The sequence below is a fragment of the Macaca thibetana genome, chromosome 8, assembly GCF_024542745.1.
Source record: "Macaca thibetana thibetana isolate TM-01 chromosome 8, ASM2454274v1, whole genome shotgun sequence".
Taxonomy (NCBI): Eukaryota; Metazoa; Chordata; class Mammalia; order Primates; family Cercopithecidae; genus Macaca; species Macaca thibetana.
Window position 1 is genome coordinate 1,544,034 of NC_065585.1, and position 27,972 is coordinate 1,572,005.

Here is a 27,972-nt window from a genome sequence, read left to right on the forward strand (position 1 = left end):
TCCCTGGCACAGGCTCTGGGTTGCCAGACCACCCACTCCAACCAGGAGGTGCTGCAGAGCTGCCTGCTCGTCATCTTTGCCACCAAGCCCCACATCCTGCCAGCTGTCATGGCAGAGGTGGCTCCTGTGGTCACTGCTGAACACATCTTGGTGTCCGTGGCTGCTGGGGTGTCTCTGAGCACCCTGGAGGAGGTGAGTGTCCCTTGGGCTAAGGCCTTGATCCCAGCATAGGCTCTGCTGGCCGGGCTTGGGTGGCAGGCAGCCCCCCAGAGAGCCTGAGGTGGCCGGGTGGCCCACCTGGGTCAAGTGTTTGGGCTTAGGGTTCCCTCCTGGTGCTGTACCTGGGAGGCAGATGCTGGAGGCCTCCCAGCAGGGCCCAGTCCTACAGACTCCCTGATTCTGACCTCTCTCTGGCCAGCTGCTGCCCCCAAACACACGGGTGCTGCGGGTCTTGCCCAACCTGCCCTGTGTGGTCCAGGAAGGGGCCATAGTGATGGCGCGGGGCCGCCACGTGGGGAGCAGCGAGACCAAGCTCCTGCAGCATCTGCTGGAGGCCTGTGGGCGGTGTGAGGAGGTGCCTGAAGCCTACGTCGACATCCACACTGGCCTCAGTGGCAGTGGCGTGGCCTTCGTGAGTATTGCCTCGTCCATCCCCCGCCCCACCCTTGGCAAAGAGGGGCCCACCCAAGTCCCTCTGACAGCCTCTGCCCTCAGAGTCCAACCTTGAGGCCTGCATGGTTGGTCTCCAGGCCCACTGGGAGCTCTGCTTGTCCCTGGGACTTCACTGCCCTGGGGATCTTTGAGGCCAGCCCCTTTGCAGACCCTTGGGCTCAGGCCTTAGTTCTGGCCATCCATGGCTAGTGCTCTGGGCCTTGTTCCTGAAGGTTCTGAGCCCCCAGGCTTTGACACCTATCCCCCCCACCACCATGGTGCTGCTACAGGTGTGTGCATTCTCTGAGGCCCTGGCCGAAGGCGCCGTCAAGATGGGCATGCCCAGCAGCCTGGCCCACCGCATCGCTGCCCAGACCCTGCTGGTGAGTGAGGGTGGCCTCTGGGGAACATTGGGAAGGCCCAGGCCTGTACCACTTCCAGTGGGCAGGGAAACAGCAGGCTCTAGAAGCTGGGGCCAAGGTTGGGGGATGCAACAAGGGCAGGCTGCACAGTGGGGACTGGGCTACCTCCCCTGGTCACCAGGCTCTAACACTCTCCTCAGGGGACAGCCAAGATGCTGCTGCACGAGGGCCAACACCCAGCCCAGCTGCGCTCAGATGTGTGCACCCCAGGTGGCACCACCATCTACGGGCTCCATGCCCTGGAGCAGGGCGGGCTGCGAGCAGCCACCATGAGCGCTGTGGAGGCCGCCACCTGCCGGGCCAGGGAGCTCAGCAGAAAGTAGGCTGGGCTCTGGCCATCCTTGCCTGCCTTCGTGCCCCCACCTCTCCCTGTGCCCCTTCCCCTGAGGACTGTGGCTCCCTCCCTCCTGCACGAGGGTCTCCTATCACTCCTTCTGCCCCCGCACAGGGAAATGCAGGGGGCAGGACTTGAGAGGTTCCAGCAGGCAGGGGAGTCCTGACTAGTGGGGACACTCCTCCTTCCCTGGTAAGCAGAGGGCACCGTGGTGGTTGCCCTGCCCCTTGCTGCAGTGAGCCCTCCTCGCTGCAACATACATTCTGAGGGGCCCAAGAGATGGCATCTTGGTCAGTTGCCCACATGGTTGGGCTGTTGGTCGAGGCCATGAACAGAACTTATGGTAACAGGCACGGCTGGCCCAGTGCCTGATCTGGAACCGGGGCTTGCCTTTGGCTTTCCAGGTGGCTCCATGCAGCTACAGCCAGGCCAGCTGCCTCATCTCAGCTCTAGGGGGCACGAGCCATATGGGGTCTACACAAGAGACCCTCTCCCCTACAGTAAAGCCAGGGGCCCTGGCCTGCTGTGGGTGGGGCCCCCACGGGGAGCTGGAGCCTGCCCTGCAGCCCAGAGAAGCGGGTGCCTGTGGTGGGTGTGCTCGTCCTCTGCTAAAGAGGAGGAACTGCTGGGCCAGGTCTTCAGCAGTGCTGGGGTGGCACCAGGCGGGCAGTGGTAGGTGGGGCAGCTTGAGGTCTGAGAGGGTGGCCCTGGCCAGCCAGGACAAATGCAGACCCCTGGCTTTAGTTGGGATACAGTCTCCCTCTTTCCTCCTGATCCTAAGCTCCTGACAAGTGGCCAGGTGGCTCTGGGCCCTCCTGCCCCTCACCTAGGTCAGGGGTCCTGGAATGCCCCGTGGCTCTGGCACCACCACACTGGCCTCTGACGGTAGGACTTGTCCCCTTCACATGTCCCTAAAAGGCAGCAAGTCAGGAAAGCCAGGACTTGGGGGAGAAGCAAAGCTCCAGGATTGAAGGCTAGGGTTCTAGGGCCTTTGGGTGGGGAGGGCCCAGGCCAGGCAGTCTTAGCTCCATCCCCTGCCCCACAAGATTCACCTGGGCCTCCAGTCCCATGCTGGCCCCAACTGCTGCAGCGCTCAGCTTCCACCCAGCAGCCTCTGGAGGAAGGCGGGGAGCATGCCCTCAGCGAGGCTGGGCAGTGGGTTCTGCTGTGCCATCTCCCTGTGTGCCTGGGCAGATCAATCCCCCAGTGCAAAACAGGTCTAAGGGCACCTGCAGGACAGCAGCACGCTCCATCCTTCATGCTCAGCTGCCTCTGGCCACAGACTTCTGCCCGCCACCTGCTCTCTCTTACTCCCCCGAGCCTAGCCCATCCGTAAGCTCCCTCCCCCGCCTGGTTCCCGGGGCAGGCTGACTCAGTCGACTGCTTGGTCCAAGCCTGGCCCTGGCACTTGTCAGGGTCAGCCTAAGGAGATGGGAATAAAGATGCCGGAGAGCACCAGGTGAGCTTATGTTTCACCAGAGGTGAATAAAACCAAGTTCCGGGCCAGGCCCAGTGGCTCACATCTGTAATCCCAGCACTTTGGGAGGCCAAGGCGGGTGGATCACGAGGTCAGGAGTTCAAGACCAGCCTGACCAACATGGAGAAACCCCATCTCTACTAAAAATACAAAATTAACCGGATATGGTGGTGCGTGCCTGTGATCCCTGCTATTTGAGAGGCTGAGGCGGGAGAATTGCCTCAACCCAGGAGGCAGAGGTTGCAGAGAGCCAAGATTGCCCCACTGCACTCCAGCCTGGGTGACAGCAAGACTCTGTCTTAGGGGGAAAAAAAAAAAGGTCCAATGCCTGCCCCATCTAAGCTGAGGCCCACAACCTTGGTCAAGGACAGGTGTCAGGTAGTGAGGGTGCAGGCACTGTGGACAGCAGAGGTCTCCCCATGCCTGCTGCAGGCCTCTACATCACCTGGGGGCTTTGTTAGGCATGGAATTGTCTCCCCTGCACAGTCACCCCAGGGGACTGTGTGCCAAGCCTGGGCAGGTCTGGGAGCCTGGGCAGGTCTGGGAGCCTGGGGTCTGGCGCAGGTGACCCCCTAAAGAAACGTGGACAGCCCTTCTGAGGGCCACCTGCATTCACACTGAGCCCATCTGCAAGGAGAAATCATTGATTTTGAGCCAACACCTGTCTCCCCTGGGACCCCTGACAAGCCCTAGGTACTAGGTGAGCTCAGTTCGGGAGGTGGAGAGCCCAATCCAGCCACTCCTGGCTCAGCTGGTGAGGGCCTGTGACAAAGACACAGGCTTAGGTTCTCAGGGCACTGCGGGGAGCGTCGTGGTCAGCCAGGCCTCCCCTGTGCCTTTTACTGCCAGGCAAAAACTGTTCTTTAAGATAGAAAACGATGGATATGATTACGGTATCTTTAATCAGTGTTGCACTTTTATGCCCTGTGCCCCGACTGTTAATCTAGGGGGTATTCCTGATCCAAGCATTGGGTCAAGAGTTAAAAAATACGACTTCAAAACAGAGATCCTCATGAAGCGGACATGTCCGGCCTTTATTAGATAAAGCCACTGGGCCCATCTGACCAGGCAAGCTCAGCTGTAAATAAGCTCGCCAATTAGAGGAAGGGCCCTCAACAGAGCATGACCCTGCAAGCCCAGGGACTCTGATGTGCCATTGGGGTTGCTCCCCATGGGCATCTCAACTAGGTAGGTAAGGGTTTGGGATCCCTGCAGGACCACCACCTAGTCTGGGGGTGTCCCCCTTTCTTTCCCACCACAATGTGATGTTTCATCTGCAGCTCAGTGGACATCCAGGGGGTCCCCCAAGCCTGCAGGTCCCTGGGCCAAGGCAGTGGCCTCATCCCCCTGAAAATGCAGGTCGGGTGGTTTCAACAAAACCTGCGCTCATCTTGCCCTCCTCAGCACCTTCTCCAGCCCCGCCAAGCCCAGGAGCTCTGATGATGACACTGACACAGGGATCACTAACTGGAAGAGCAGTGAACAGGAGCTGGGGGCTCTTGTGGGCCATCCGAGCTGAGGACAGCTGGCTGCACCTCCGAGGCCACAGGCACCCCTGCCCACCCCTGTGCCTGCAGGGAATGTGCAGAATCTGCCAGTGAGAGGCCAGGCCCCGCAGGCAGCCATGGCTGTTACAGGAAGTAGATGCAGCCTCACCCCAGCCCGCCATCTGCCCACAGCCAGGACCCCGCAGGCAGCGGCACCCGCGCAGCTTTGGGAAAGAACACTTGGCCTCCCAAAGGGTTCCACCGCCCCCGGGGTCCACTACAGCCACCAACCCTGGGGTCTTCCCATCACTTCAGACAATGAGCAGAACCGAGAGGGTTAGTGAGCTGCAGGTAGGGCTGAGACAGGGCCCCAGGTTCCAGCCCAGGATAGCAGGGATCCATGACTGGCACTGCCCACGGGACCAGGCGTGGGCAGAGCAGCCTTCTCAGCAGCAGGGCCCAGCAGCTGAGCTTCTGCCACACAGCACCCTGTGCTAGCATACCCCATGCTAGGGAGATGCTTTTTAAGCCCTCTTTAGGGGGTGTTCCCCGCCGAGTAAATACCAGCAGGCAGATCCACTCTTGGTAGGCTTCTGGTGTCCCCACCAGCTTGCACCTGCTTTTTTTTTTTTTTTTTTTTTTTTTTTTTTTTTGAGACGGAATCTCGCTATCTCCCAGGCTGGAGTGCAGTGGTGTAATCTCAGCTCACAGCAACCTCTGCCTTCTGGCTTCAAGCATTTCTCCTGCCTCAGCCTCCCGAGTAGCTGGGGTTACAGGCACCGCCACCGCGCCCAGCTAATTTTTGTATTTTCAGCAGAGATGGGGGTTTCACCACGTTGGCCAGGCTAGTCTTGAACTCCCGACCTCAGGGCATCTACCCGCCTCAGCCTCCCAAAGTGCTGGGATTACAGGCGGGAGCCACTGCGCCCGGCCTCTTTTTTCTTATAGCAAAAATTAGTGCTGCCTTATTTACAGAAAGTGACCGTCCAGGTACTGGGGGACAGGCCAGAGCCACCCCGATGAGAGGAGCGGGCCTGCCAGCACCGATGCCAGCGTCCTGGGACCCGGGCCAACAAAAGGGCTGAGATGGGAAGAAAGGTTGGAGATGGAAACCTCGCCAAAGAGGCAGCGGCAATGAGTAGCTGGGCTGAGGGGCAGCACCAGGAGCTGCCCAGGCTGCAGACAAGGCCCAGGTGTGCAGCCCTCGCTGGCACTGCGACCAGTGAAGTCAGCTCCTCCTCAGAGCCTTGGAGGCAGGCCTGGCAGAGCAGAGGTGGTGTCCCCGCCTTGGGTGCCTGAGCCCCTGGAAGGTGCTGGCCCAAATGTCTCAGGCTTTTTGCAGCCCATCCCCAGCAGTTCAGGCCAGAGGCTCTTCCTGTAGGTGGGGGTGGCCTGATGGGCTCGGCAGGCGTGCCTGGAGCTGCTGCCCTGAGCTCCGCTCAGGGAGTCTGTTTCTTCTTCCCAAAACTTCCACACCCTCGCTGAGCTCTCAGATTTTGAGATATAGATATATACATATATATGTATATATTCCTTGACTTGGGGACAGGTCCAAGGAACTGCTTGTTCTTGGACCTGTATAGAAGTCACTTTTGGGGGACATTCCCTGCAGTTGCCCCACTGACAAGCTGGTGCACAGCCCTTCCCTTCCCTGTGCAAGCCTCCAGGCTATCCCTGCACTCCATAACTCCGGGTTTTCAAGGTTCCCACTGCTAGGACACTGGAGGCAGGTGGGGATGAGGGGCCAACACCTGGAGGCAAGCAGGCCAGCTCCCTGCCTCTCACACCAGCTCAGGCAGCATCTCTGCAAAGTCATTTCCCACCCTACCTGGGGAGGCATGGGCATCCCTGGCCCCAGTCCAACCAGGACTCTAGGTCTAGACCTGGCTGGAGCAGAACAGAACCAGGGTTGGACAGGCCCTGGGACCCTTTACTCCTTTCAAACTAGGCCTCCCAGGAGCAGCTTGTCAGCCACATCCTTGGCAGTCTGGGGAGAGGCAGAAAAGTCTGAGGGTGGGGAGAAGAGCCCACAGAGGGTGGCACTGCATATTGACCTGGGGGCTGTCAGTGCCAGGGCCTGCTTCCAGGTATGTCACGTGGCTCCGGACCCTGGGACTGGAAAAAATGGTCTGTGGCTGATGAGGAAGCCGGGGAAACTCTCCTGCCATTGGCCAAGTCACTAGGGTGCAAATCCAGGCAGCTGCCAAATCCATGGAGTAAGAGATCTGTTCAGACCGGAGTTTTCTTAGGGAAAACTAAAAATCCAAGGAAACCGAACTCCACATCTCCCTGTTGCACCCGGAACCTATGGAAACCCCAAATACGGGGCTCTATCCCTCCCCACTCCACAGTGATGCTCCAGTACTTCGGGCCTCTGACCTCCATAGCAACCACAGGGCGGCCCGAGACCAGCCCACCTGGCCCGTTCTCACGGCCCCTCTGAAGAGTATCTTTAAAAACAGATTTAATGTGTTTAAAAAAAAATAGAACCAAGTGGTGTGCTTTGCCACTGAGATGACTGCGCTGTGGCTCTGGGGCCACGTAGCACCAGGGCTCGACAGCAGACAGGAGTGTCGGCCCTCATCCAGTGCATTCGACTGGTACAGGGGCAGAGGCCCAGCCCCACGGGGGCCAGAGCGGGAACACAGTCACCTGTTCCGACAGGTGCTGTGCCTTGTATGCCCCGCATACGTGCCTGCCCTGAGAGGAGAATGGGCCGGGCCTCTTCCAGCTGGGCCCCCAGGAGACTGGGGTGCCAGTGAGGCAGGGCAACCTCTCACCAACAGAGCTCCTCCAAGCCAAGCTGGACTTGGATTCCTGGAACCCCCTGTACCCATGGGGTGGGCCACCCCGGGGGAGGGGAGATGGGAGACTGTGTGTGTCCCCTCCCTCCAAGTGCAGCAGGAGAAAGGTCACTGGGCTGGCCTGGTCACACACCGTCATATGGGCCTGCTGGGGTATGCCCGATGCCCCCCAGCCTCCGGGCCATGCTGATAAGTGAGCGCAGCTGCACCAGCCTCAGTGGCCCCACCTCTCTGGGGTCCTGGCTCTCCAGCCACCGCAGAGCTGTCTCTAGCCCGCGCACAGCCTCCCCGGCAGTGGGCACCGAGGTCCCTCCGTACTCGGTGGCCTCCTCCTCCTCCTCTCCTCCCCCAATGGCAGAAGGCAGGCTGGCTGGGGCCGGAGGGGCTGCAGGGGGCAGGGCTAGGCCCACCTCCTCCCGGCAGCCCTCGGGTGGACCCCCATCATCGTCCAGATGCAGCCACTCTGCAACCTCCTCGGGAGCCAGGCACTTGTAGGCCAGAGCCGCCAGGTGAGTGAGGTCGCTGAGCACCCTGCTGTGCTCAGCAGCTTCCTCAGCCTGGGCCGGCTGCCCAGCACTGTCCTCGCCCGGCCGGGGCTCGAAGGCGGCCCTCAGGCCCAGCAGCCAGCAGCGCTCAATGCTGCCCGCCTGCACCAGGTCCCAGGAGAGGCCAGCCAGGTAGAGCATGTCCTTGAGCATGAAGCTGCGCATGAAGTCCAGCGGGGAGCCGCTGGCGCAGGACACAGCCAACCGTAGCAGCTCGCGCTTGTACAGCTGCTTGAAGGCGGCCACCACGCCCTGCTCCAGCGGTGCGGGAATGTGTGCCCGGCTGCTGCCTTTGGACAGGAACAGCACCCGCACAGCGCCATCCGGTGTCTGCAGCTCCTCCGGAGGGCCGAGGGGCTCCGGCCTGCACCGCACGGGGGCATCCTCGCTGTCCTCCAGGGCGGGCATACTGGCAGCTGGGCTTGGGCAGGGCGGGTGGGCCACCAGCAGCACGGCCTTCTGCTGCAGGCAGCTTCGGCGCAGGTAGCGTTTGACGCCCGGGACAAATTCCTCAAAGAACCAGCCCCGCAGCAGCGGACGGCTGAGCCAGGCGTCGGGGCTGTAGCGGTAGGAGGCCGGGAACTTGTCCTGGTTGTGGTGGCGCAGGCTGGGCGGGTCCGGCAGCCGCCCGATGACCAGCGGCTTCAGCTTGTGGCTGCCGGTCAGGTTGGCGGCCAGCAGCACCGTTACGCGGTCGCCCCGCCATCGCCGGCCGCAGCCCCTTGCTCCAGGGTCCCCTGCACCCGGGGGCGCAGCCTGCTCCGGAAGCAGCTTCCAGTAGAGGCCGGTGACGTTGGCGTTGTAGATCTGCTCGTCGCCGTAGCCGCCCTCGGCGGGGGGCGGCGGGGCCGGGGCGCGGTCGGGCAGGGGGCCGGCGCCGGAGGGCAGCGTGGGCTCCTCCTTGACTGGCGGGCCGGGCGCGGGGCCCGGGGCGAGGGGCCCGGCCTCGCCGTAGAAGCGCTGGCTGGAGATGCCGTGGCGCTTCTGCCAGCGCCAGAACCAGCCGTGGCTGGCCTTGAAGGTGCACTCGGGCCCGTAGATCTGGCGCGCAAAGGCCTCGGCCTGCGCCTGGATGAGCGGCCCAGACAGCGGCACCCCGTGCTGGCGCAGTGCCAGGAACCAGGCGTACACGGCGCGGTCGATCTCCTCCTCGTTGGCCAGCCGCATCTTCTTGCGCTGAGTGCCCACCTCGCCGCCCAGCTGCTCCAGGAACCAGCGCAGCTTGGGCTCGTCCTTGAGCCAGCCGCGCAGCGTCCCACCCGGCACGCCGAAGTCGCGGCACACACTGGCCTGCCGCTCGCCGCCCTTGACGCGCTCGATGGCCTGCAGCTTGTCCTTGATGGAGTAGGCCTTGCGGAAGGCCATCTTCACGGCCACGCGGGGCCGCGGCCCGGGCGCGGGGGGCGGCGGCCGTGCAGCGGGGACGGGGGCCGGGGCGGGCGCAGAGGGCCCGGGCGGGGGACGGCGGCCGCGGTGCGGGACCGGGCCGGCCGGGGGACCCGCAGGGTACATGGCGGCGGCGGCGAGAGCGGCGCCGCGGGTCGCGGGAGCCACACGCCCAGCCGCTCGGGGCGGGGCACTCGGGGGCGGGGCGGCGCGGGTCCCTCCCCTTTGTCCCGCAGCTTGGCGGGCGCACGCGCGCTGACCCAGCCCGGCCCGGCCCCGCCCCGCGCCTGCGCGCTGGCCGCCTCGTGCGCCACTCGGCGCGTGCCGGCCTTCGGCCCCGCCCCACCGGCGACACCACTGGCCTCGAGACGCAGGGGGGCGCGCGCGCAGCCGCCCGTTCCCGGCATTTGTGCAGACTCCTCCGCTGAAGAGCGGCCTCCGCAGTCGTCTCCAACGGAATTCTGCCTTTGAAGTGTCGGGGCGCAGCGCGTCTAGGGCCCCGGCGGCCAGGCGGAGCGTGTGCAGGGGCCGCGTCCCCCCCTGGGCCCCCGGCCCGCGGCTCTTGGTAGAGCCCAGTGCTTCATTTCCCGTGCGCGGCCTGGCCGGCCCTCCCTTTCCTCAGGCATCCCGTGTCCGCCGATTCCTCCTCCCTGGTCGCCGCGTCCTTGGCTGGCGTGTGAGTACCGCTGCCCCTGCCGGAAGGAGTCGGGCGCGTCAGAGACGCCCGAGAGGCCGGGAGGGCGGGCGGCCCGGGCTGCACCAGAAGCTCGCGCCGTTAGGGACTGAGGCGCAAGTGCGCCAGCGCCGGCTTAGGGGACGTGGGCCAAGTACGGCTTTTGGGGCGAGCGCAGAGGGGCGGGGCGACCGAGGCCACGTGGCCGGCCTGGAGGGCGTCCGCGGGCCGGGGGTGCCGGGAGCACTGGCTCACGGCGCATCCCGGTCGTGGGACGCCCCTCGGCCAGGCTGCTGGGGCCTAAGGCCTGTGTTTGCTGCCGTCTCCGTGGGAGACCAAACATCTGCCCCAGCTGTTCTCTGGCCTGCAGACCATCCACCACGTGTTTATTAAGCACCAGTTACTGCACGCATCAGCTGAGCACGGAGGGGATAAGCACGGACGCAACACTCTTGGAACTTAGACGCTAGTGAACACAGAAATGAATAAGCCTGAATTGTGACTGAGTCAAAATTTACGTCTCTTGATTTGGAGATAGGGTGGTCGGGCAGCCTCTGAAGGGGGCGGGGATGGTGTTGCTAAGTAGTAGTACTTTCAGAGGCTTTAAGTGGAAGGCAAAGGGGGCGGAGTGAGTTGGGGACCTGATGAGACATCAGGATTGGTTTCCAGAATGGAGGACTGCCTGGCAGCAAAAGAACTGTGTAGCTAAACCTGGGGTCGTCCTTGCCTGACAGGGCGGGGTGCTTCTTAAGTTGACACTGCCTGTGGCTCACCTCCCAGGGAGGCAGGCCAGGCCATCTCACCTGAGCAGCCTCCTTCTACAGCTCCGACCGTCCTGTCATCTGGACCCCATGAGCCTTAAGCAGCTGGCTCGCAGGCAGTTGGTTACTTCCGGAGCCCCTGTGTGTGCCCAGCCGTGTTCTGGGGGTGGGGGATGTACTCGGAAGGTGTGGAAGGAGCCCCCAAGTGTCCTCTGAGGAAGTGGACGCTCACCTTCGCCTTCTCACCAAATGCCTCCGGCCTAGCCAGGCTCCTAGACCTGCCCCTGTAGAGGCTTTCTGGGCGCAGTGCCAATCCTGTGAGACAGCAGCATCTCCCCTGGGCTGCTGCAGGGTTCACACGTGGTCAGTGCTGGCAGAGTGCGCGCCCAGCCAGCAGAGCCCCTGCTGCCTCCCGCCCTCTCTGGAGGACTAGGCCCTCTGGGCTTTGCTCCTGGGTTGCTGGGTGAACCTGCTGCAGGGTTTAGCACAGGTGGGCACACATGCTTGATGATGGACAAAGAGTATCGGGGCTGTGCCGTGCACTGGCATCAGCTTTCTGGGGGCTGAGGACAGGAAATGTGGCATTGAGCATTTGTGTGTCATCATCCCGTGCCAGTGTTGTGACAGCAGCGTGTTGGAAGCTGGTGGCAGTGTGTTATGCTAAGTGCTGGTGTAGGAGCCTGTCACAGGGCTCCAGCTCTCCCGCCTTGCTGGCAGCCAAGGGTGCCGTGTGAGGTGTGGCGTGGGTCTTGTATTGTCAGGGGTTCCAGAAAGCCTGTGCAGTGCTGGAGCCACCCAGGAGGCACGGGGGCTGCACTGGGCAGGCAGGGTCGGCCAGAGTCCCGCAAGCAGGGCTGGACGTGGAGCTGACCTGCAGTGGCATTTCAGAACAGACATGGTTGGGGTGGGGCTTGGCCTGGGGCAGGGTGGCTTGGGTAGCTACAGTGAGCGCTCTGAGGTATGCAGGGCAGGCTGGTGTTTCCCAGTAGGGCTGGAATATCCAGGGGTCAGACAGGAAAGTGGCTGAGTGGAAATGTGGAGCTGTGGAGGTTTTTTTTTTTCTTACCTCTTGAAAAGACCAAAGGCGGCTGGGCGCGGTAGCTCATGCCTGTGATCCCAGCACTTTGGGAGGCCAAGGCGGGCAGATCACGAGGTCAGAAGATCGAGACCATCCTGGTCAGCATGGTAAAACCCCATCTCTACTAAAATCACAAAAATTAGGCCAGCCGTGTGGCTCATGCCTGTATTCCCAGCACTTTGGGAGGCCAAGGTGGGCAGATCACCTGACGTCAGGAGTTCGAGACCAGCCTGGCAAACATGGTAAATCTCTGTCTCTACTAAAAATATGAAAAAAAATTAGCTGGCCATGGTTGCACGTGCCTGTAGTCCCAGCTACTTGGGATGCTAAGGCAGGAGAATCACTTGAACTGGGGAGTTGGAGGTTGCAGCGAGCCAAGATCGCGCCACTGCACTCCAGCCTGGTGACAGAGCGAGACTCAATCTCAAAAAAAGAAAGACCAAAGGCCTCCACGCAGGAAGACGTTGATCTGTCCTGTGCGCTGCCCTGCTGTGCAGTGGCTCTGCCTAAAGACCCACTTCCTCAGGGGCTCTAGCCTCATTTTAAGGGCTAGTCGTTGCACCCTTTGGGCACTGAAAATACTGAAAGTTGTATCAGGCAGTGCCAGTCCACAGACTCCGGCCAGCCAGGTGGGCCAGAGAGAGGTGCTGCTGGGAGGGGTGGGCGTGCACAGGCCGAGCCGGTGGCTGACCCCATCCCCTGCCCCCTCCCTGACTTCTCCCGGTGGAGGCTGGACAATCTGGGAACCTGTCTGTGTGTGCCACTGTGATGGGGTGGCTTGGAGGGCAGGGCCTGGGAGCCAGTTTCTCCCAGAAAGCTTCCGTTTGCCCAGGTGTGTGGAGACCTCCAGGCTGCAAAGCACCTTGATGGCCACAGCTCTCCAGGACGTCCTCACCTTCCTCAGGGCCCTGCCCTCCTGACCTGGAGTCTTCTGGGTAGGAGCGTCCTTGCCGGGGCTGCTCCCAGGACAGGGACGGGGAGGCTGTGAGAGCCATGGCACTGCACTGGGTCTTGCTGGGTGCCACCTGTGTCACAGGCCCTGTTAGCTGGGTGGAGCCTTCCAGAGCCAGGACCCCACGGTACCCTCAAACTCTGGGCAGCTGCCAGAGGCTCGGGTGTTTGGCAGACACTGTCTGCTCCTCAGGGAAGAGCCTTGGTGGTGAGCCTGGCCTGCTTCCAGGAGCAGAGTGGGGATACTTGGGCCATTTCCCTCTGGGGCCTGACTCTGGCGTTTCCAAGACTGCTTCTCTGACAGCTGGCTGTCTCCCTGTGTTCTCTTTAGCAAGCTCCTCCCGAGCTTAGATAAACTGCAGGAGCGAAGGGGCTGACTGTTTGTAGGGATGCAGTTGAAAAAGTCGTTGCGTCTACTCCGGGCTCTCCTGCTGGAGGAGACAGGCTTGCATGTGCCTGTCGGCGCAAGCGTTGAAGCTCAGACTTGATCTCTTAGGAGAGATGGTGCGTTCCGTCCGGCAGGTCCTCTCGTGCTTGGGAACACAGGAAGCGGGGAAATGAGGAGGTGGGCTTGGAGGTGTGGGGAGCTGTGCTGGCTGTCCTGGGAGGCTGTCTGCCCGCTGTCAGTGGCCAGCTCCCCAGGTGATGGGCCTGGCCTCCAGGTCTCCAGCATGGCTCACTGTGGTGTCTCCTGAGGGCTTCCTATCTGCAGGGAAGCCCACCCAAGACCCCTCTTACTGGTCCTATGGGGCAGCTGCCTCCGTAGCATCCTCATCTACACCTGACTCCTGCAGGGTGCCCGGTTCCTCCCAGCAGGGTGCTCCCTGCTGCAGTGTGGGGTGCACAGAGGTGAGCAGGGCCCTGGGGCCAGAGCTCCGGTTGGTGAGGGAAGACAGATCCCAGCCAGGGCTCCTTGGATTGCTCAGCAGTAGGAGGTGGCCCCTCCTGCCCAGTCCCACCCAGGACACAGGCTGGTGGCTGGGCTTTCAGCTGTGCCCAGCTACCCTTCCCAGAGCTTGCAGAGTTTATGAGCTGGCTCTCGTGAGATTAGGAGCTGGACACCTAGTGTCTCCCGCTGAGGAGTAAACGGGGTAAAGGTCCTGTCCTTGTGTGCACACTGTGGGAGAGTGAGTCTGGGAGGCCTTTGCGGCTTGTGCTGGGGCCCTTGGGTGCCAGCCCTGTCTTGATGGTGGCTCCTGCTGAGAGAGGCCCTGCACCAATGCGGGCCCTGGGCTGCCTCCCCCTTAAGGGTCCTTGTCATCTTCTGGGCTCCTTCAGCCGACCAGACACAGGGGCAGTGCAGGGGAGGGGCTTGGGGAGCTCCTTGGCAGCTCCAGGGGATGCTTGTGGGTGTTGGCTTACCTTGTCTCAGGCTGCCTTGCTCAGGTGACGACAGGGTGGGTGGATTTGGGAAAGGTTGGCTCAGATAGTGGTCCCTGCTTGTCCCCCAGGGCCTGCCTGGGCTCCAGCTAACAGTAATCCCAAGAGCTCCCCTTTCAGGGGATGACGGAGTGATGCCGCCTCGAGCGTGTGGACTCAGCTGCCACCTGGGATTGTGGTGGTGGCGGGTCTGTCTGGCGCTCAGCTTCCGTCTCCATCAATGTCACCTCCACGCCACCTCGCCAAGCAGCTTCTGGAAAGGCCTTCTGCCGGCTCGGGCTGCCCTGCTGCTGTGTCTGACCCGGTTAGTCTTTCTGTCTGCCTCTAACCTTGCTGCTTTTCCTTCATGCTGTCCTAGGAGGCCAAAGCAAAGTAAGTACCCACCTGTCCTCATGCCCCATTCCCCTTCATTTGACCAGGGAACCCCCAGCCATCACTGTACCCAAGGGAACCCCAACACCACCTGTGCATGACCCAGCCTGCCCAGAGGGGCTGCGGTTTCCCATCTGTAAAGTGGAGGAATTGGGTTTTCTGGATGGGGCAGCAGCAGGTGGGCACCCTGTGTGGCCCTAAGCAGGGTCCTGGCCTGGGCTGGCAGGTCAGCACCCGACACGCTGCTCCCTGTGGGGAAGTGGTGGCAGTGCCAGGTCTCGGTAGGAGCCTGAGAAGTGGCTTCCCCTCGCTGAGTGGCAGCTTCTGCCCGGAGCCCCCAAGAACATAGTCTGAGGCCACCTTGGCCAGTAAAGTCTGGTAGGGCATTGGCACTGGGGGCCAGCTCAGTGGCACTGCTGATGGGACCTGCACTGCTCCGTGGGATCAGAGAGACTGGCAGGGGTCTACTGCACGATGTCACAATGCCCTGTCTCCTGGGCTCTTGCTCCCACCTCCAACCCCCAACCCCCAACCCCTGCCTCTGCCCATCAGCCTGGTCTTGGTAAGTGCTGCCCCAGCCTGGGGGAGGAGTGAGCAGGGGAGCCGAGGGGCTTCTTCATGGGCCCTGTGGCCTCCTGGCCCTGATTCCTTGTTGGTGCCATTAGAACTCATGGCTGGGACTGAGGGATTCTAGCTACATGCCCAGAAAAAACTCCATGTTCCACTTAAGAGGCTTCAGAGTGCAGTGCAGGGGGCTTCCCAAAGGTCCTCCCCGCCTGGGTGGAGTGTAGACAGCTCAGCACCCCACTGGAGGCATTGGAACCTGCCTTGGTTTTGTTGAGTAAGGATGTTAGGAGAGGGGCGTAGACCCGTAGCCACTGGTGTGAAGGGTCTGTTCTTGACTGAAGGCTGCCTCCCTCTGGGTGAAGACCAGGCAGGTGGTCCCAGTCACAGCCAAGTGCCCTGAGGCCACTGGGTCTGCCTTCAGGCTCCACTAGACACATCTGCGGAGGCAGCTGACTAGCAGCAGTGTCCGTGAGGGGCGGCTGCACGCCCCCTCTTGAGGGTGCTCCTAGGTGTTGGTTAGACCCAGGCGTTTCTGCTTTTGGGGAGCAGAGCCTGGAGTCGGGCATGGCTGGGGAGGAAGATACCGCAGGCCGAGCGCGGGCTGGGGCGCTGACCTGTATCCCAAGAGCAGATTTGCCCCTGGCCTTCTGGGTCTGTCCTTTCTGTAACACCACACTGGACACCTGGGAGCAGAGCATGCCCCCAGCAGGATCCCACATGGCTGCTGGAGCACTGGGGCAGCAGACGACTGAGGTTGCCCAGAGCTTGAGGGAGCACCTCATCCAGGGAGGAGGCTGAGGCTCCCAGGCCTCATTGGGGGTAGCAAGTGGGGGTGGAGCCTCACAACCTGTCTCCCACCAAGATGGTCCCTCTTACATCACACAGAACCCAACCTGAGAGGGGACCCTGATGTCCTGGGACTGTGAGATCCCCATGATGCCCCTTTAGCTCGGATGGACCCAAAGATATGGACTCCAGTTGGGAAGCCACGGCGGCTAATAGAGAGCCCAGAGCCGTCTCAGTGCTCCAGGCGCTTGGCCCCTTTCTACACACTGGTCACCAGCATCCTCCCTGGCGAGTCCCGTTGATGTGACCCTTCACGAGTGGGCATTCCACCCTCTGCCCAGTCACCTGGCCCCCTCCCGGGGAGGACAGTCAGGCCCACAGAGAGGCTCCCTCTTTTTTTTTTTTTTTTTTTTTTTTTTTTTTGGAGACGAGTTTCCTGGAGTGCAGTGGCGAACTCTGCTCACTGCAAGCTCCGCCTCCCGGCTTCATGCCATTCTCCTGCCTCAGCCTCCGAGTAGCTGGGACTACAGGCTCCCACCACCACGCCCGGCTAGTTTGTTTTGTGTGTGTGTGTGTGTTTAGTAGAGACAGGGTTTCAACGTGTTAGCCAGGATGGTCTCAATCTCCAGACCTTGTGATCCATCCGCCTAGGCTTCCCAAAGTGTTGGGATTACAGGGGTGAGCCACCGCACCCGGCTGAGGCTCCCTCTTTTCTAAGACCTTTGAGTGTGCTCTGGGTGTGGTACTGGTGTGGCCAGGACAGCCACAGAGGCCATTCTGTAGGATGGGAACACCAGCCACCACAGTGGGGTGGCCAAGCCTGTCCTATGCAAAAATGCAGAGAAAGCCAGTTAGCCAGTTAAAGCCTACTTCAGATAAATGATGAAAAATTTTTTTTTTTTTTTTTTTTTTTTTTTTTTTTTTGAGACGGAGTCTCGCTCCGTAGCCCAGGCTGGAGTGCAGTGGCCGGATCTCAGCTCACTGCAAGCTCCGCCTCCCGGGTTCACGCCATTCTCCGGCCTCAGCCTCCCGAGTAGCTGGGACTACAGGCGCCCGCCACCTCGCCCGGCTAGTTTTTTGTATTTCTTAGTAGAGACGGGGTTTCACCGTGTTATCCAGGATGGTCTCGATCTCCTGACCTCGTGATCCACCCGTCTCGGCCTCCCAAAGTGCTGGGATTACAGGCTTGAGCCACCGCGCCCAGCCGAAAAATTTTATAGTATGAGTATGTCTCAGATATTTCATGGGCCATACGTTCACTTTAAAAAGGTATGTATTGTTCATGTATTGGGAGGCACTTGGCCTCCCAAAGTGCTGCGATTACAGGCATGAGCCACTGCACCCGGCCTGTTTTCTCTTTACAACACAGCATCCCCCACATGGGCTTGACTTTCAAGTCCTTGAATGTCATCTCATGAAAGCCCCACTGGGGAGCATCCTCAGCCCCTGCCCTGGGAGGGCAGCCACGGGGAGGGTGGGCACGGGGCCACGGCCACCCGCAGTGTTGCAACTCTGCCCTCTGCTTGCTTTTTATCGCTGTGTCCGGAAGATGAGGAGCGGGAAGGCCTCCTGCACCCTGGAGACCGTGTGGGAAGACAAGCACAAGTATGAGGAGGCCGAGCGGCGCTTCTACGAGCACGAGGCCATGCAGGCGGCCGCCTCCGCCCAGCAGCTGCCAGCCGAGGGGCCAGCTATGAATGGGCCCGGCCAGGACGACCCTGAGGACACTGATGAGGCAGAGGCCCCTGACGGCAGCAGCAGGAGTGATCCCAGGAAGAGCCAGGACGGCAGGAAGCCCCTGCAGAAAAAGAGAAAGCGCTCCCCCAAGAGTGGGCTCGGCCCGGCGGCCCCGGCCCTCCTGGGGCTCTCGGCTGAACCCGTGTGGCTGGACAAGAGTGGTCTCGGCCCGGCGGCCCCGGCCCTCCTGGGGCTCTCGGCCGAACGCGTGTGGCTGGACAAGTCACTTTTCGACCAGGCAGAGAGTTCCTACCGCCAGAAGCTGGCAGACGTGGCTGCCCAGGCAGCCCAGCCTCCTGCCTTGGCCCCTTGGGGTCCCTGCACCCATGGAAGCCAGGTGGCCTGCCACCACGTGACCTGGGGGACCTGGGTCAACAAGTCCTCCTTCGACCAGGCTGAGCGGGCCTTTGTGGAGTGGTCTCAGTCCCTGTTGCTGGCTCCCGAGGGTGGCCACAGGCAGGGGACTCCTGACACGGGCCAGCAGGCGGCCGTCCCCAACCCGGCCCACCAGCCCAGCCCACCGGTCAATGGCCAGCCCCCACTGGGCAGCCTGCAGGCACTGGTCCGGGAGGTGTGGCTGGAGAAGCCCCGGTATGATGCAGCCGAGAGGGGCTTCTACGAGGCCCTGTTTGACGGCCATCCCCCGGGGAAGGTGCGCCTGCAAGAGCGAGCTGGCCTGGCCGAGGGTGCCCGGAGGGGCCGCAGAGACCGGCGGGGCCGCCACGTCTTAGGGAACAAGCGGGCTGGGCCGCGGTGGGCCGACGGGGAGGCCCCCTCTGCCTTGCCCTACTGTTACTTCCTGCAGAAGGATGCAGAGGCCCCCTGGCTCAGCAAGCCTGCCTACGACAGCGCTGAGTGCCGCCACCATGTTGCCGAGGCCCTGCGCATGGCCTGGTGCCTCGAAGCTGCCTCCCTGTCTCACCGACCCGGTCCTCGGTCTGGCCTGTCCGTGTCCAGCCTGAGACCCAAGTAGGAGAAACGTGCTGGGTGGGCACCCAGCCTGGGCTGTGGGCACAGGGACAGCCGTCCCAGGCTGGGGCTCCTCCAGCTTCCTCCCTGCCCACCTGGGGTGGGGGCTCCCCGAGACCTTGGGCCCAGCTGAGTTGAATGCAGCAGCAGGCTGAGTAAAGGTGGTGCTGTGCTTGGGCAGTGTGGGTTCCAGGGACACTGCTTGGGGTTACAAAGTTCTGGGCTGTCTGGATGGGGGCAGGGAAGGGGTCAACACAAGGCAGAATCTCTGCCTCGCCCAGGGTCCCTCTTGGGCTGGGAAGCTCCCCGAGTCCCCTGTGGCTGTCACATGCCAGGGCTGAGAAGACAAGGCTACCCATAGGAGCAGGAAGCATTGAAGCTGGTTTCTGGCCCTAGCGCTCCCCTGTGATGAGACGTGGGAGCCAGTGTGTCCCTGCCTGCCCGTCCTGGGCACCCCCAGCTTTCCTTGTCACCTGAAACTAACTCTGAGGGAAGGTGGTGGCATCTCAGATGCATGGGCATGTGGCTGGTCAGGTGGCCCCCATCCCAGGGTGCCCGGTCTGTGTGACCTCCCTCTGGGTGCTGGGGGCTTGCTCCAGGGTGCAGGTGCAACCCCAGCAGCAGTCTCTGGGGCCAGGCAGGTGGGTAGGCGATTGGACGTGGAAGGGAATACGGAGGGCATGGAAGTGGCGAGGCTGGCCTGCTGGCGAGGGCGCCCTGGTGGTGGGGCAGGCTGAGTCAGGGAAGGACTCTGAAGGCCCCGGCCGAGTGTCCCAAGCTGCTGCCTAAGCCCCCAAGGAAGTGGTGCCAACCTTGGACCCCCAGGGGTCTGGATTTGCTGGTTGACAAGATCACCTGAAGGCGGGACCCCATGGGGGAGTGCTGACCTCCTGCCCTTCCACCTGCCCTGGTATTCACGGTGGCCCGGTCCCTCCTCGCCGGGAGAGTGTCCTGGGTGAGGGACGCGGAGGAGGCTCACAGACTCCAGCCCTTTGTTACCGAGAGGACACTTGACGAGGTCCAGCGATGGTCCGGAGTCCACACACAGACGGGCGGCAGAGCAGGATGGGGACAGTTCTGATGTACTTGGTTGGACAGTAGGAGGGTCTCGGCCAGTCCAGGGTGGGAGGCAGCAAACTCCATAAAGAACCAGAGGGTCTGGGCCCCGGCCACAGAGTCGTCTGCCCAGCTCCTCTGCTGCCGGCCATGGGAGGAGCACGAGGTGGGGCTGTGTGCCAGTAAAACCACGGGCTGGATTTACCTGTGGGCCATAGTCCCTGTCTAGGGCACCCATTCTCGACCTTCTTGCTCTCAGGACCCCAAACAGCTTTCATTGTACCTATTGATTTTTACCACATTAGCAATTAAAACCGAGAAATGGGCCGGGCGCGGTGGCTCACGCCTGTAATCCCAGCACTTTGGGAGGCTGAGGCGGGTGGATCACCTGATGTCAGGAGTTCAAGACCAGCCTGGCCAACATGGTGAAACCCCTTCTCTACTAAAAATATAAAAAATTAGCCAAGCACAGTGGTGCACACTTGTAGTCCCAGTTACTCGGGAGGCTGAGGCAGGAAAATCACTTGAACCCAGGAGGCGGAGGTTGCGGTGAGCTATCGCACCACTGATTCCAGCCTGGGCAACAGAGTGAGACTCCCGCTCAAAAAAAAAAAAAAGAAATGCTAAGTGTAATTATTTGTTGAAGAAGAAACTCGTTACATATTACTAACTTTTTTTTTATGAGAAATACTTTTCCCATAACCAAAAAATTCAGTGAGCAGAATGGCCTTGCTTGAGATTTTTGCAAATCTCTTGGGTGTCTGGCTTAGTGGGAGGCAGCTGGGCCCTTGTACCTGCCTCCGCACTCCAGCTGTTTGACATAAACCCAGCTTCATGTGAGTGAAAGGGTAGGGCCTTGGGACCCCCAGAGGTTCTTGGACCACACTTTGAGAACCCCTCGTCTGGAAGACAGGCCTGGGGACGCCATGTGGGGTGAGGGCTTACAGGCTTGGTGTCGCTTTGTGGAGAACCACTGGTGTTTGAAGTGGGTGTCAGCCCTGCCGCACCCTGGTGCTTCTGAGCTGTTCTGACGGGGGTCTCTGTGGGGAAGGGTGAGGCCAGGGCTGTCTCAACCCCACTTCCCAGCCATGTTGACTTTGCCTCTTTCCCCTCCCAGCAGAAAAATGGCTACAAACTTCCTAGTACATGAGAAGATCTGGTTTGACAAGTTCAAATATGACGACGCAGAAAGGAGATTCTACGAGCAGATGAACGGGCCTGTGGCCGGTGCCTCCCGCCAGGTGAGGGCTGCATGTGGGGTGGCTGGGTGGCTCTGCTGCCCGACAGGAGTGGCTGGGGCACACGAGGAGGGTTCAGCCAGGTTAGGAGGGCAGAGGCACCCTGGCCCAGTGGCTCTGCTGTGGGTGCTGGGCGTGGGGTCTTGGGGCAGGTGGCCTTGGCCAGGCCCCCGGGGCTGGGTCTGCTCAGGGCCCTCTTGCTGGTGCCTGTGCAGGTGGCATGGGGCCAGGCCTGGCACTCGTTCCCCGCAGACATGGGCGCCTGTGCCTGTCATCACAGCCTCAGGCACCTCCCACTTTTCTGGCCCGCTGAGCTCTCGTTCTGTGCAATACTTTCTTGCTGTCTCTATGTGAGGGTTCATGGGATTTTTTGATTTGTTTTTTAATTAAATTCTTTTTTAATAAAAAAAAAAAAAAAAGACTGGTTCTTTCTGCACTGTCTGCAGGAGAATGGCGCCAGCGTGATCCTTCGTGACATTGCGAGAGCCAGAGAGAACATCCAGAAATCCCTGGCCGGAGTGAGTACCCGCGGCCCACGGACCCGCGGGCTCCTGCTCGGCCAAGTAGCATGTCTCATTTTTCCTGATGCTGCTGGTGGTTTGGCTTCACAGCAGAGTCAGGGCGGAGTGCACAGCGCTGTGCTCCTGGGGCGTGTGGCTCTGTGGCCTCCAGGCCCGGACTGCCATGGACAGTGTTCTTACTCTCGCGTCCCTTCTGTGCTTACCTCTTGTCTGCCTGCTGGCGGTCACACTGGCCGTTCCTGCGGGGCCGGCTGGGAGCTGAGTGGTGCCATTCGCAGGGTGTACTGTGGGCGCCTGCTGTGAGGGCCTGTGCTTCCCTGCTTGCTCCCCGTGGCAGGACTGTGTGTCTGCCGGGGCTTCCTGCGTTCCCTCTTAGATCTTGCCTCACTGGGGAGAGAAGTAGTGGTTCTGCAAGGTGCGAGGCATTCCGAGCCTAGAGTTGGCACCATCTTGAGTTGGAGACCCAGAGAGGAGCCCTGTAGCCCTGCTTGGCCTCCAGGCCCCGGGCTGAGATCAGGAGTTGGAGGCAGTGGCTGCAGCCTGCCAGGCTGGTTGGGGAAGGGTTGTCCTCTGGGAGGTGGCAGCCCTGGTATTCCCAAGGAGTTGGGGCTGCGTTCTCCCTGGGATGGGATACTGTCCATCATGCCGGGTTTCCAGGCCAGAAGTCTGAAATGTGTCTCACGAGGCTGACCCCAGTGTCAGCAAGGTTGCCATCCTTCCCAAGGCTCAGGAGGAATCTGTTCCTTTGCCTCTCCCAGATTCCAGTGGATGCCCACATTGCTTGTTTCGAGGTGGCCAGCAGGCAACCTCGTCACCCCCGCCTCCACTTGCATCTCACGCCTCTCTCCGAGCCTCCTTCCTCCTTCTGTCACTTACATGGTTATTGTGTTTGCTTTGGGCCCGCCAGGATCCCAGGTCCAGGATGTTCCCCACCTCAAAATCCTGAGTTTAATCATATTTGCTGATTCTTCTTTTTGCCACGTCAGGTAGTGGATTTGCAGGCTCTGGGGGTTGGGACGTGGGCGTCGGAGATTCTCATTGCCTCATTCGTAAGGTGTATTGCTCCCCACCAACATCTGCAGAAGCCTGGGTCCCCCACAGTGTCCCTCCAAAGTCCAGAATCCCATCCAATCAGGCATGGGGGATTGCGTGGTCCATCCTGAAGCAAAATTCCTCTCCATCTGTGGACCAGTGAAACTGGAAAACAAATTATCTGTTCCCAAAATACAATTGTGGGACAGGCATTCCCTTTAAAAATGAGAAAAAGAAGAAGGAAACAACAGGGTGTCACTAGTCCCCGGCAGTCACAGTCCAACCCGTGGGTCGCATGAGGTTTGAAGGGCGCACTCCTGTGTGGCCCATCGTCCCCCCCACTGTCATTTGTTAACATCCCTACTCCGGCCGGGCGCGGTGGCTCAAGCCTGTAATCCTAGCACTTTGGGAGGCCGAGACGGGCGGATCACGAGGTCAGGAGATCGAGACCATCCTGGCTAACACAGTGAAACCCCGTCTCTACTAAAAAATACAAAAAAAAAAACTAGCCGGGCGAGGTGGCGGGCGCCTGTAGTCCCAGCTACTCGGGAGGCTGAGGCAGGAGAATGGCGTAAACCCGGGAGGCGGAGCTTGCAGTGAGCCGAGATCCGGCCACTGCACTCCAGCCTGGGCGACAGAGCAAGACTGTCTCAAAAAAAAAAAAAAAAACATCCCTATTCCTACCAACAGCATGTTCGTGGCGGTTTAGGTTTAGGTTGTTCTAGAAGATGATGTGCCCTGTTCCTCACCTTCTCTGAGTTTTCACTGAGGGGCTTAGCATCTGAATCCTGTCAACAGTGTGCTCAAGATAGGCTAGGGTTTTTCTTTTGGCAGGGGTGGGTGGGTTGTGGACAGAATCTTGCTCTGTCGCCCAGGCTTGGAGTGCAGTGGCATGATCCTGGCTCACTGCAGTCTCCGCCTCTGGGGTTCAAGCAATTCTCCTGCGTCAGCCTTCCAAGTAGCTGAGATTACAGGTGCCTGTCACCAAGCCCAGCTGATTTTTTTTTTTTTTTTTTTTTTTTTTTTTTTTTTTTAGTAGAGACGGGGTTTCGCCAGGTTGACCAGGCTGGTCTTGAATTCCTGACGTTATGATCCGCCTGCCTCGGCCTTCCAGAGTGCTGGGATTACAGGCGTGAGCCGCCGCGCCCGGCCCAGTCTAGGGTTTTTGTGTCATGTTCCTCGGAGTTCTTCCCGCCTCACCACTGCCCAACTCCAAAGCCACCTCCATATTGTTAGGCATTCCAGCAGCACCCCACTTCCTGGGCCAAGGTCTGTGTTGGTTTCCACTTGATGTTGCTGTAACACTGTCACACTTCAGTGGCTTAAAACAGCACAAGTTCCTCACCTTACAGTTCCAGAGGCCAGAAGTCTGAGATCGTCTTATGGGGCAAAATCGAGGCTGTGGTCCTTCTGGTGTCTCTATGGGGAGAATCCGCTTCCTTGTCTCTTCTGGCTGCTGGAAGCTGCTCACAGTCCTTGGCCCGAGGCTCCTAAACAGCTGTCTCATCACTCAGCCTGCCTCTCCCTTTCCTCGCTCCTGCTGCCTCGTGTGGGCCCTTGTGATGACAGTGTCCCCGCCTGGGTGATCCAGCATCTTCTCTCCATCTTGAGATCCTCTTAAATTAATCATATCACATCTGCAGAATCGCTTTTGCCATGGGAGACTATATTTACAGGCTCTGGGGACTTGTATGTGGACATCTTTGTGGGGGCCATGATTCTGTCCGCCACAGTCACAGCCAGCTAGGGGTGTGCTGGCTCCCGAGCCATAAGCTGGGCATCCCTGGAGGGGTGAGCCCAGGAAGGGCTGCCACTCCTGTCTACCAGGTGGGTGCTTCTTCGTGCCTTGCGTTCTGTGCAGATCCCAACCCAGCACCCCTAGCTTGCCCAGGCACCTGACCAGGTCCAGGCTAGGCAGACCCGAGATAAAGGTACCACAGATTTTTGCACTCAAGTCAGGCATACTGCCCTCCAGTGCCCAGAAGGCAGTGGTCGGGGGCTTGGCCCTGGGGCTGCAGGAACTCTTCAGCCCTGGCTGTGTAGGGTCAACCCCGAAGTCATGGTCTCTGGGACAGGCAGGTATTCACACTATTAGGGCTTAGGGACTGGTTTGCCGCTATAACAAAGTTCCATAGACTAGGTGACTTAAACCACATGTGTTTTCTCACAGCTCTAGAGGCTGGAAGTCCATGATTGAGGTGGCAGCAGGGCTGGTTTCTCCTGAGGCCTCTCAGCATGTAGACAGTCTTCTCCACGTCCTCACACAGTCATCCCTCTGAGTGTTTGTGTGTCATGATGTCTTCTTATTAGACACCAGTCGGATTGGATTACCCCCCACCCCTCAGTGACAATTATCTCTGTAAAGGCCTTGTCTCCAAATAAGGTCACATTCTAAGATACTGGGGGATAAGACTCCAGCATGTGGATTTGGAAGGACATTATTCAGCCCATGGCAGGGGCCCAGTCTCATCTTGGATTTGGGGTGGGAGCGCTCAGCAGACACTGGGGTTTCAGAACTGCAGGGTTTCTGGGAATGTGGTGCTGGCACAGGGTTTACTGGCATGGGTCTGGCTCTGAAGTATTTGCCTTTGGCATCCCCTAAGTCCCTGAGGGGCTCTCTGAGGCCCGCTCTGATTGCACTGGGTGACCTGAACCTGCCCCATTGAAGCTGTGCTCAGGGACTCTGATGCCTAGCGTCCCTAGTCCCCCCGAGTCAGCATCAAGGGAGGGGGCTGCCCCTCTGGCCTGAGTGCTGTGGGCTGTGGCCTAGTGGCCTAGGGAGGGCAGTGGTGAAACAGTCCCCACTGCTCATCATGCAGCTCGGGGCCAGTACTGACTTAGTGCCTCTTCCAAAGGGGACCTTTTGCTTGTCCTTGGGCCTGCTATGTGGGGTGCATGAGGCCTCAGGTGCCCTGGCCCTGCCACTCACGGATTCTGGCCTCCTCGGGACCCAGCCCCACCCCCTCAGGAGGTCTGCTGTGATTCTCCATGCCCCCTGACGCCCCACAGCCTGGCCCTCCCATGCTTCAGCTTCTGCCCCAGAGCTTGTCAGTTTCTGCCGGTGCCTTCCGCACCCCCACCACCATTCACGCGCCCCTGCCAGCCTGGCCTTTCCCTGCCCATTTCCTCCTGTGCCAGGTGGGCCTCCTGGGCCACAGTCTTGGCATTGTCCATGATCTGTGGGGCTTAGCTCCCATACTCCCCAGATACATAAACAAGCATTCCCCACAGCATGGTCCCAAGGACTGTGGCAGGAGGGCCCCAGGGCTGGTGCTGCACGTTGGGCAAAGGCCTGAGTGTGTCTGCACCTGCTGCAAGGAGCAGGCTTGTCTGCCCAGCTGCTGCAGGCCCCTCCTCACAGAGAGGGAGCCCCGGGGAGCTGCCAAGATGGGGTTGGCTGAGAGCGCCATGCAGCCAGGTACACGCTGTCCTTAGAGCCATCGTGTTGGTGGGTGGGCAGGCTAAATGGCCCATGCCTGCAGGTAGATGCATAAGGACTGGCTACTGTTAAGGGCCAGGAGGCTAGGAGCCTGTCTGGGCCCCAGGGCATCAGTCTGAGCTATGGCGGAGTATGAGGTGGGCTTGGGGCCCTGGGTCACCTAGAGACTGGCTTGCTGAGTGAGATGGGCAGGCATGAGGCCCATGGAGACAAAGCTCTGGGTGGCTGCTGTCCACATAGGTGGGCTCCTTCCTCCTGCCCCCACTGGGCCCTCAGCTGCTCCCACCTCCCATTTCCAGTGCTGCCTGGTCCCCTGAGGCCTGCCCCAGGTTGTCCCTAGGACTGTGAGTCCTTCACCATCTCCCACCCAGCCTCTGAGCCTGACTGCTCAGCAGAATCCTGACGGGCAGCAGCAGCCATGGCCCAGCTCCCCACACCTTCAGTGTTTGGGGCACCAAGAGCTTCCTGTCCTGGACTTTGCCTGGCTGAGAATTTCACTGTGGTCTGTGGCGGCCACCATCTCCGAGGTCATATGTTTGAGCTGGGCATCAGCAGGGGGTACCTCCTGCTCTCCCGAGCCAGAGTTTTCCTCCTCTGAGTTCCTGCAGTCCTGAGCATGGCAGGGGGACCTGGTGGAGCTGACTGGAGCCTCTGAGGGGACCCCAGGAGCAGGCTGGGCACTGAGCCCTCCCCTCCTCCTGCCTTGCAGACCTCAGGCCCCGGGGCCTCCAGCGGCCCCAGCGGAGACCACAGCGAGCTTGTCGTCCGGATCGCCAGTCTGGAAGTGGAGAACCAGAGCCTGCGTGGCGGTGAGGCCCCGGGCCAGTGGGTAGGGGCTGTCCCTGGCCCCTGCCATCTAACCGTGCTCCCCTTGCCCCCACAGTGGTACAGGAGCTGCAGCAGGCCATCTCCAAGCTGGAGGCCCGGCTGAACGTGCTGGAGAAGAGCTCGCCTGGCCACCGGGCCACGGCCCCACAGACCCAGGTGAGTGCTCTCCCCACGCCTGACACTGCAGGGACCACGTGGCCCTGCTGGCTTCCATGTCTCCATGTACACTGGCTCCAGCAGTGATGAGCTGGCAGCCAGAATACTGGAGTCCTCAGGTCCCCAGGAAGGTTTACAGTTAGGCCTGCACTAATCCCCTAGGCAGGTAGAGGCAGTTCTTGTCTTTCCTGGGGCCTGCATGTGGGGAACCACAGCAGGGGTGCACAGGGGCTGCCCTTGCTCCGGTCGAGGGAGGGAGGAGGGCCTAGGAGGTGGCCAGGCAGCTCTGGGCCCTGGTTGGGGCGTCTCAGCCATGCCTTCTATGCCCTCCCCTGTGGCAGCACGTGTCTCCCATGCGCCAAGTGGAGCCCCCGGCCAAGAAGCCAGCCACACCAGCAGAGGATGACGAGGATGATGACATTGACCTGTTTGGCAGCGACAATGAGGAGGAGGACAAGGAGGCGGCACAGCTGCGGGAGGAGCGGCTGCGGCAGTACGCGGAGAAGAAGGCCAAGAAGCCTGCACTGGTGGCCAAGTCCTCCATCCTGCTGGATGTCAAGCCTGTGAGTGGGCAGGGTGGAGCTTCTGGGAGCCGGGCATTGCCCTGGTGCCTGCCCAGCTGGCTCAGCCTGTGACCCTCCCTCCCCTGCTCTCTCGGTTCTGGGGAGACTTTAACGCCAAGTTGAGAAGTCTTGGGATAAACACAAACTTGGAGACAGGAAGGTGTGAATTTGGATTTTCTGAGGGCCCTTTAAGGAAACAATTGTGCACACAGTGGGTAGGGGGTAGGGGGCACGCAGGTACTTCCTGGGTGTTCTGAGGGTGCCTGACCCCAGCTTTTCCTCCCCTTTCCCCACAGTGGGACGATGAGACGGACATGGCCCAGCTGGAGGCCTGTGTGCGATCTATCCAGCTGGACGGGCTGGTCTGGGGGGCCTCCAAGCTGGTGCCCGTGGGCTACGGTATCCGGAAGCTACAGATTCAGTGTGTGGTGGAGGACGACAAGGTGGGGACAGACTTGCTGGAGGAGGAGATCACCAAGTTTGAGGAGCACGTGAGTGGGCTGGCCGGGGAGAGGAGACTGGGGGCCCTGGCCCACGCCCTGTACTGGGGCAGTGGGGAGCGAGTCCCAGAGTGAACCCCCCTCAGAGGAGGCTCCTGGCTCCGAGTGGGCTCTAGGGGAACAGCCCTGACCATCACCCTCCACTTCTCCTCAGGTGCAGAGTGTCGATATCGCAGCTTTCAACAAGATCTGAAACCTGAGTGTGTGCGCGCGCGTGCCTGAGGCCCTGCCACGATTAAAGACTGAGACCGGCCCTCTG

The 27,972-nt window shown here is 60.7% G+C and overlaps 3 protein-coding genes across 12 annotated transcripts in view; 2 read left to right on the top strand and 1 right to left on the bottom strand.

The window, feature by feature from the left end:
- Positions 1 to 2,870, top strand: part of PYCR3 (pyrroline-5-carboxylate reductase 3) — a 154,155-nt gene extending 151,285 nt beyond the window's left edge. For both annotated transcript variants that reach the window (XM_050800973.1, XM_050800972.1), the window contains 4 exons: positions 13 to 192; positions 419 to 631; positions 942 to 1,034; positions 1,214 to 2,870. In XM_050800973.1, the coding sequence (XP_050656930.1) occupies positions 13 to 192; positions 419 to 631; positions 942 to 1,034; positions 1,214 to 1,396 (669 nt within the window). In that variant the 3' untranslated portion in view covers positions 1,397 to 2,870. The remainder of the gene's footprint in view (positions 1 to 12; positions 193 to 418; positions 632 to 941; positions 1,035 to 1,213) is intronic.
- A 1,023-nt stretch (positions 2,871 to 3,893) lies between these two features.
- On the bottom strand, positions 3,894 to 9,302 carry TIGD5 (tigger transposable element derived 5). The gene has a single exon (XM_050800892.1). The coding sequence runs from the start codon at positions 9,230 to 9,232 to the stop codon at positions 7,301 to 7,303; it is 1,932 nt and encodes a 643-aa protein (XP_050656849.1). The 5' UTR covers positions 9,233 to 9,302; the 3' UTR covers positions 3,894 to 7,300.
- Positions 9,303 to 9,714: 412 nt separating this feature from the next.
- Positions 9,715 to 27,966, top strand: EEF1D (eukaryotic translation elongation factor 1 delta). Of its 9 annotated transcripts, XM_050800871.1 has the most exons (10): positions 9,715 to 9,782; positions 14,021 to 14,321; positions 17,224 to 18,380; positions 20,554 to 20,677; positions 21,121 to 21,192; positions 26,376 to 26,475; positions 26,550 to 26,650; positions 26,992 to 27,213; positions 27,510 to 27,704; positions 27,868 to 27,966. In XM_050800871.1, exons 3-10 carry the CDS (start codon positions 17,224 to 17,226, stop codon positions 27,904 to 27,906), a joined length of 2,010 nt encoding a protein of 669 aa, XP_050656828.1. In that variant the 5' UTR covers positions 9,715 to 9,782; positions 14,021 to 14,321; the 3' UTR covers positions 27,907 to 27,966. The 9 variants fall into 9 exon arrangements, with proteins under 9 accessions (XP_050656828.1, XP_050656831.1, XP_050656833.1 ...); XM_050800873.1 differs by lacking the exon at positions 17,224 to 18,380 and having other exon boundaries at positions 9,721 to 9,782; positions 14,021 to 14,253; XM_050800870.1 differs by lacking the exon at positions 9,715 to 9,782 and having other exon boundaries at positions 14,261 to 14,883.
- Positions 27,967 to 27,972: the final 6 nt, after the last annotated feature.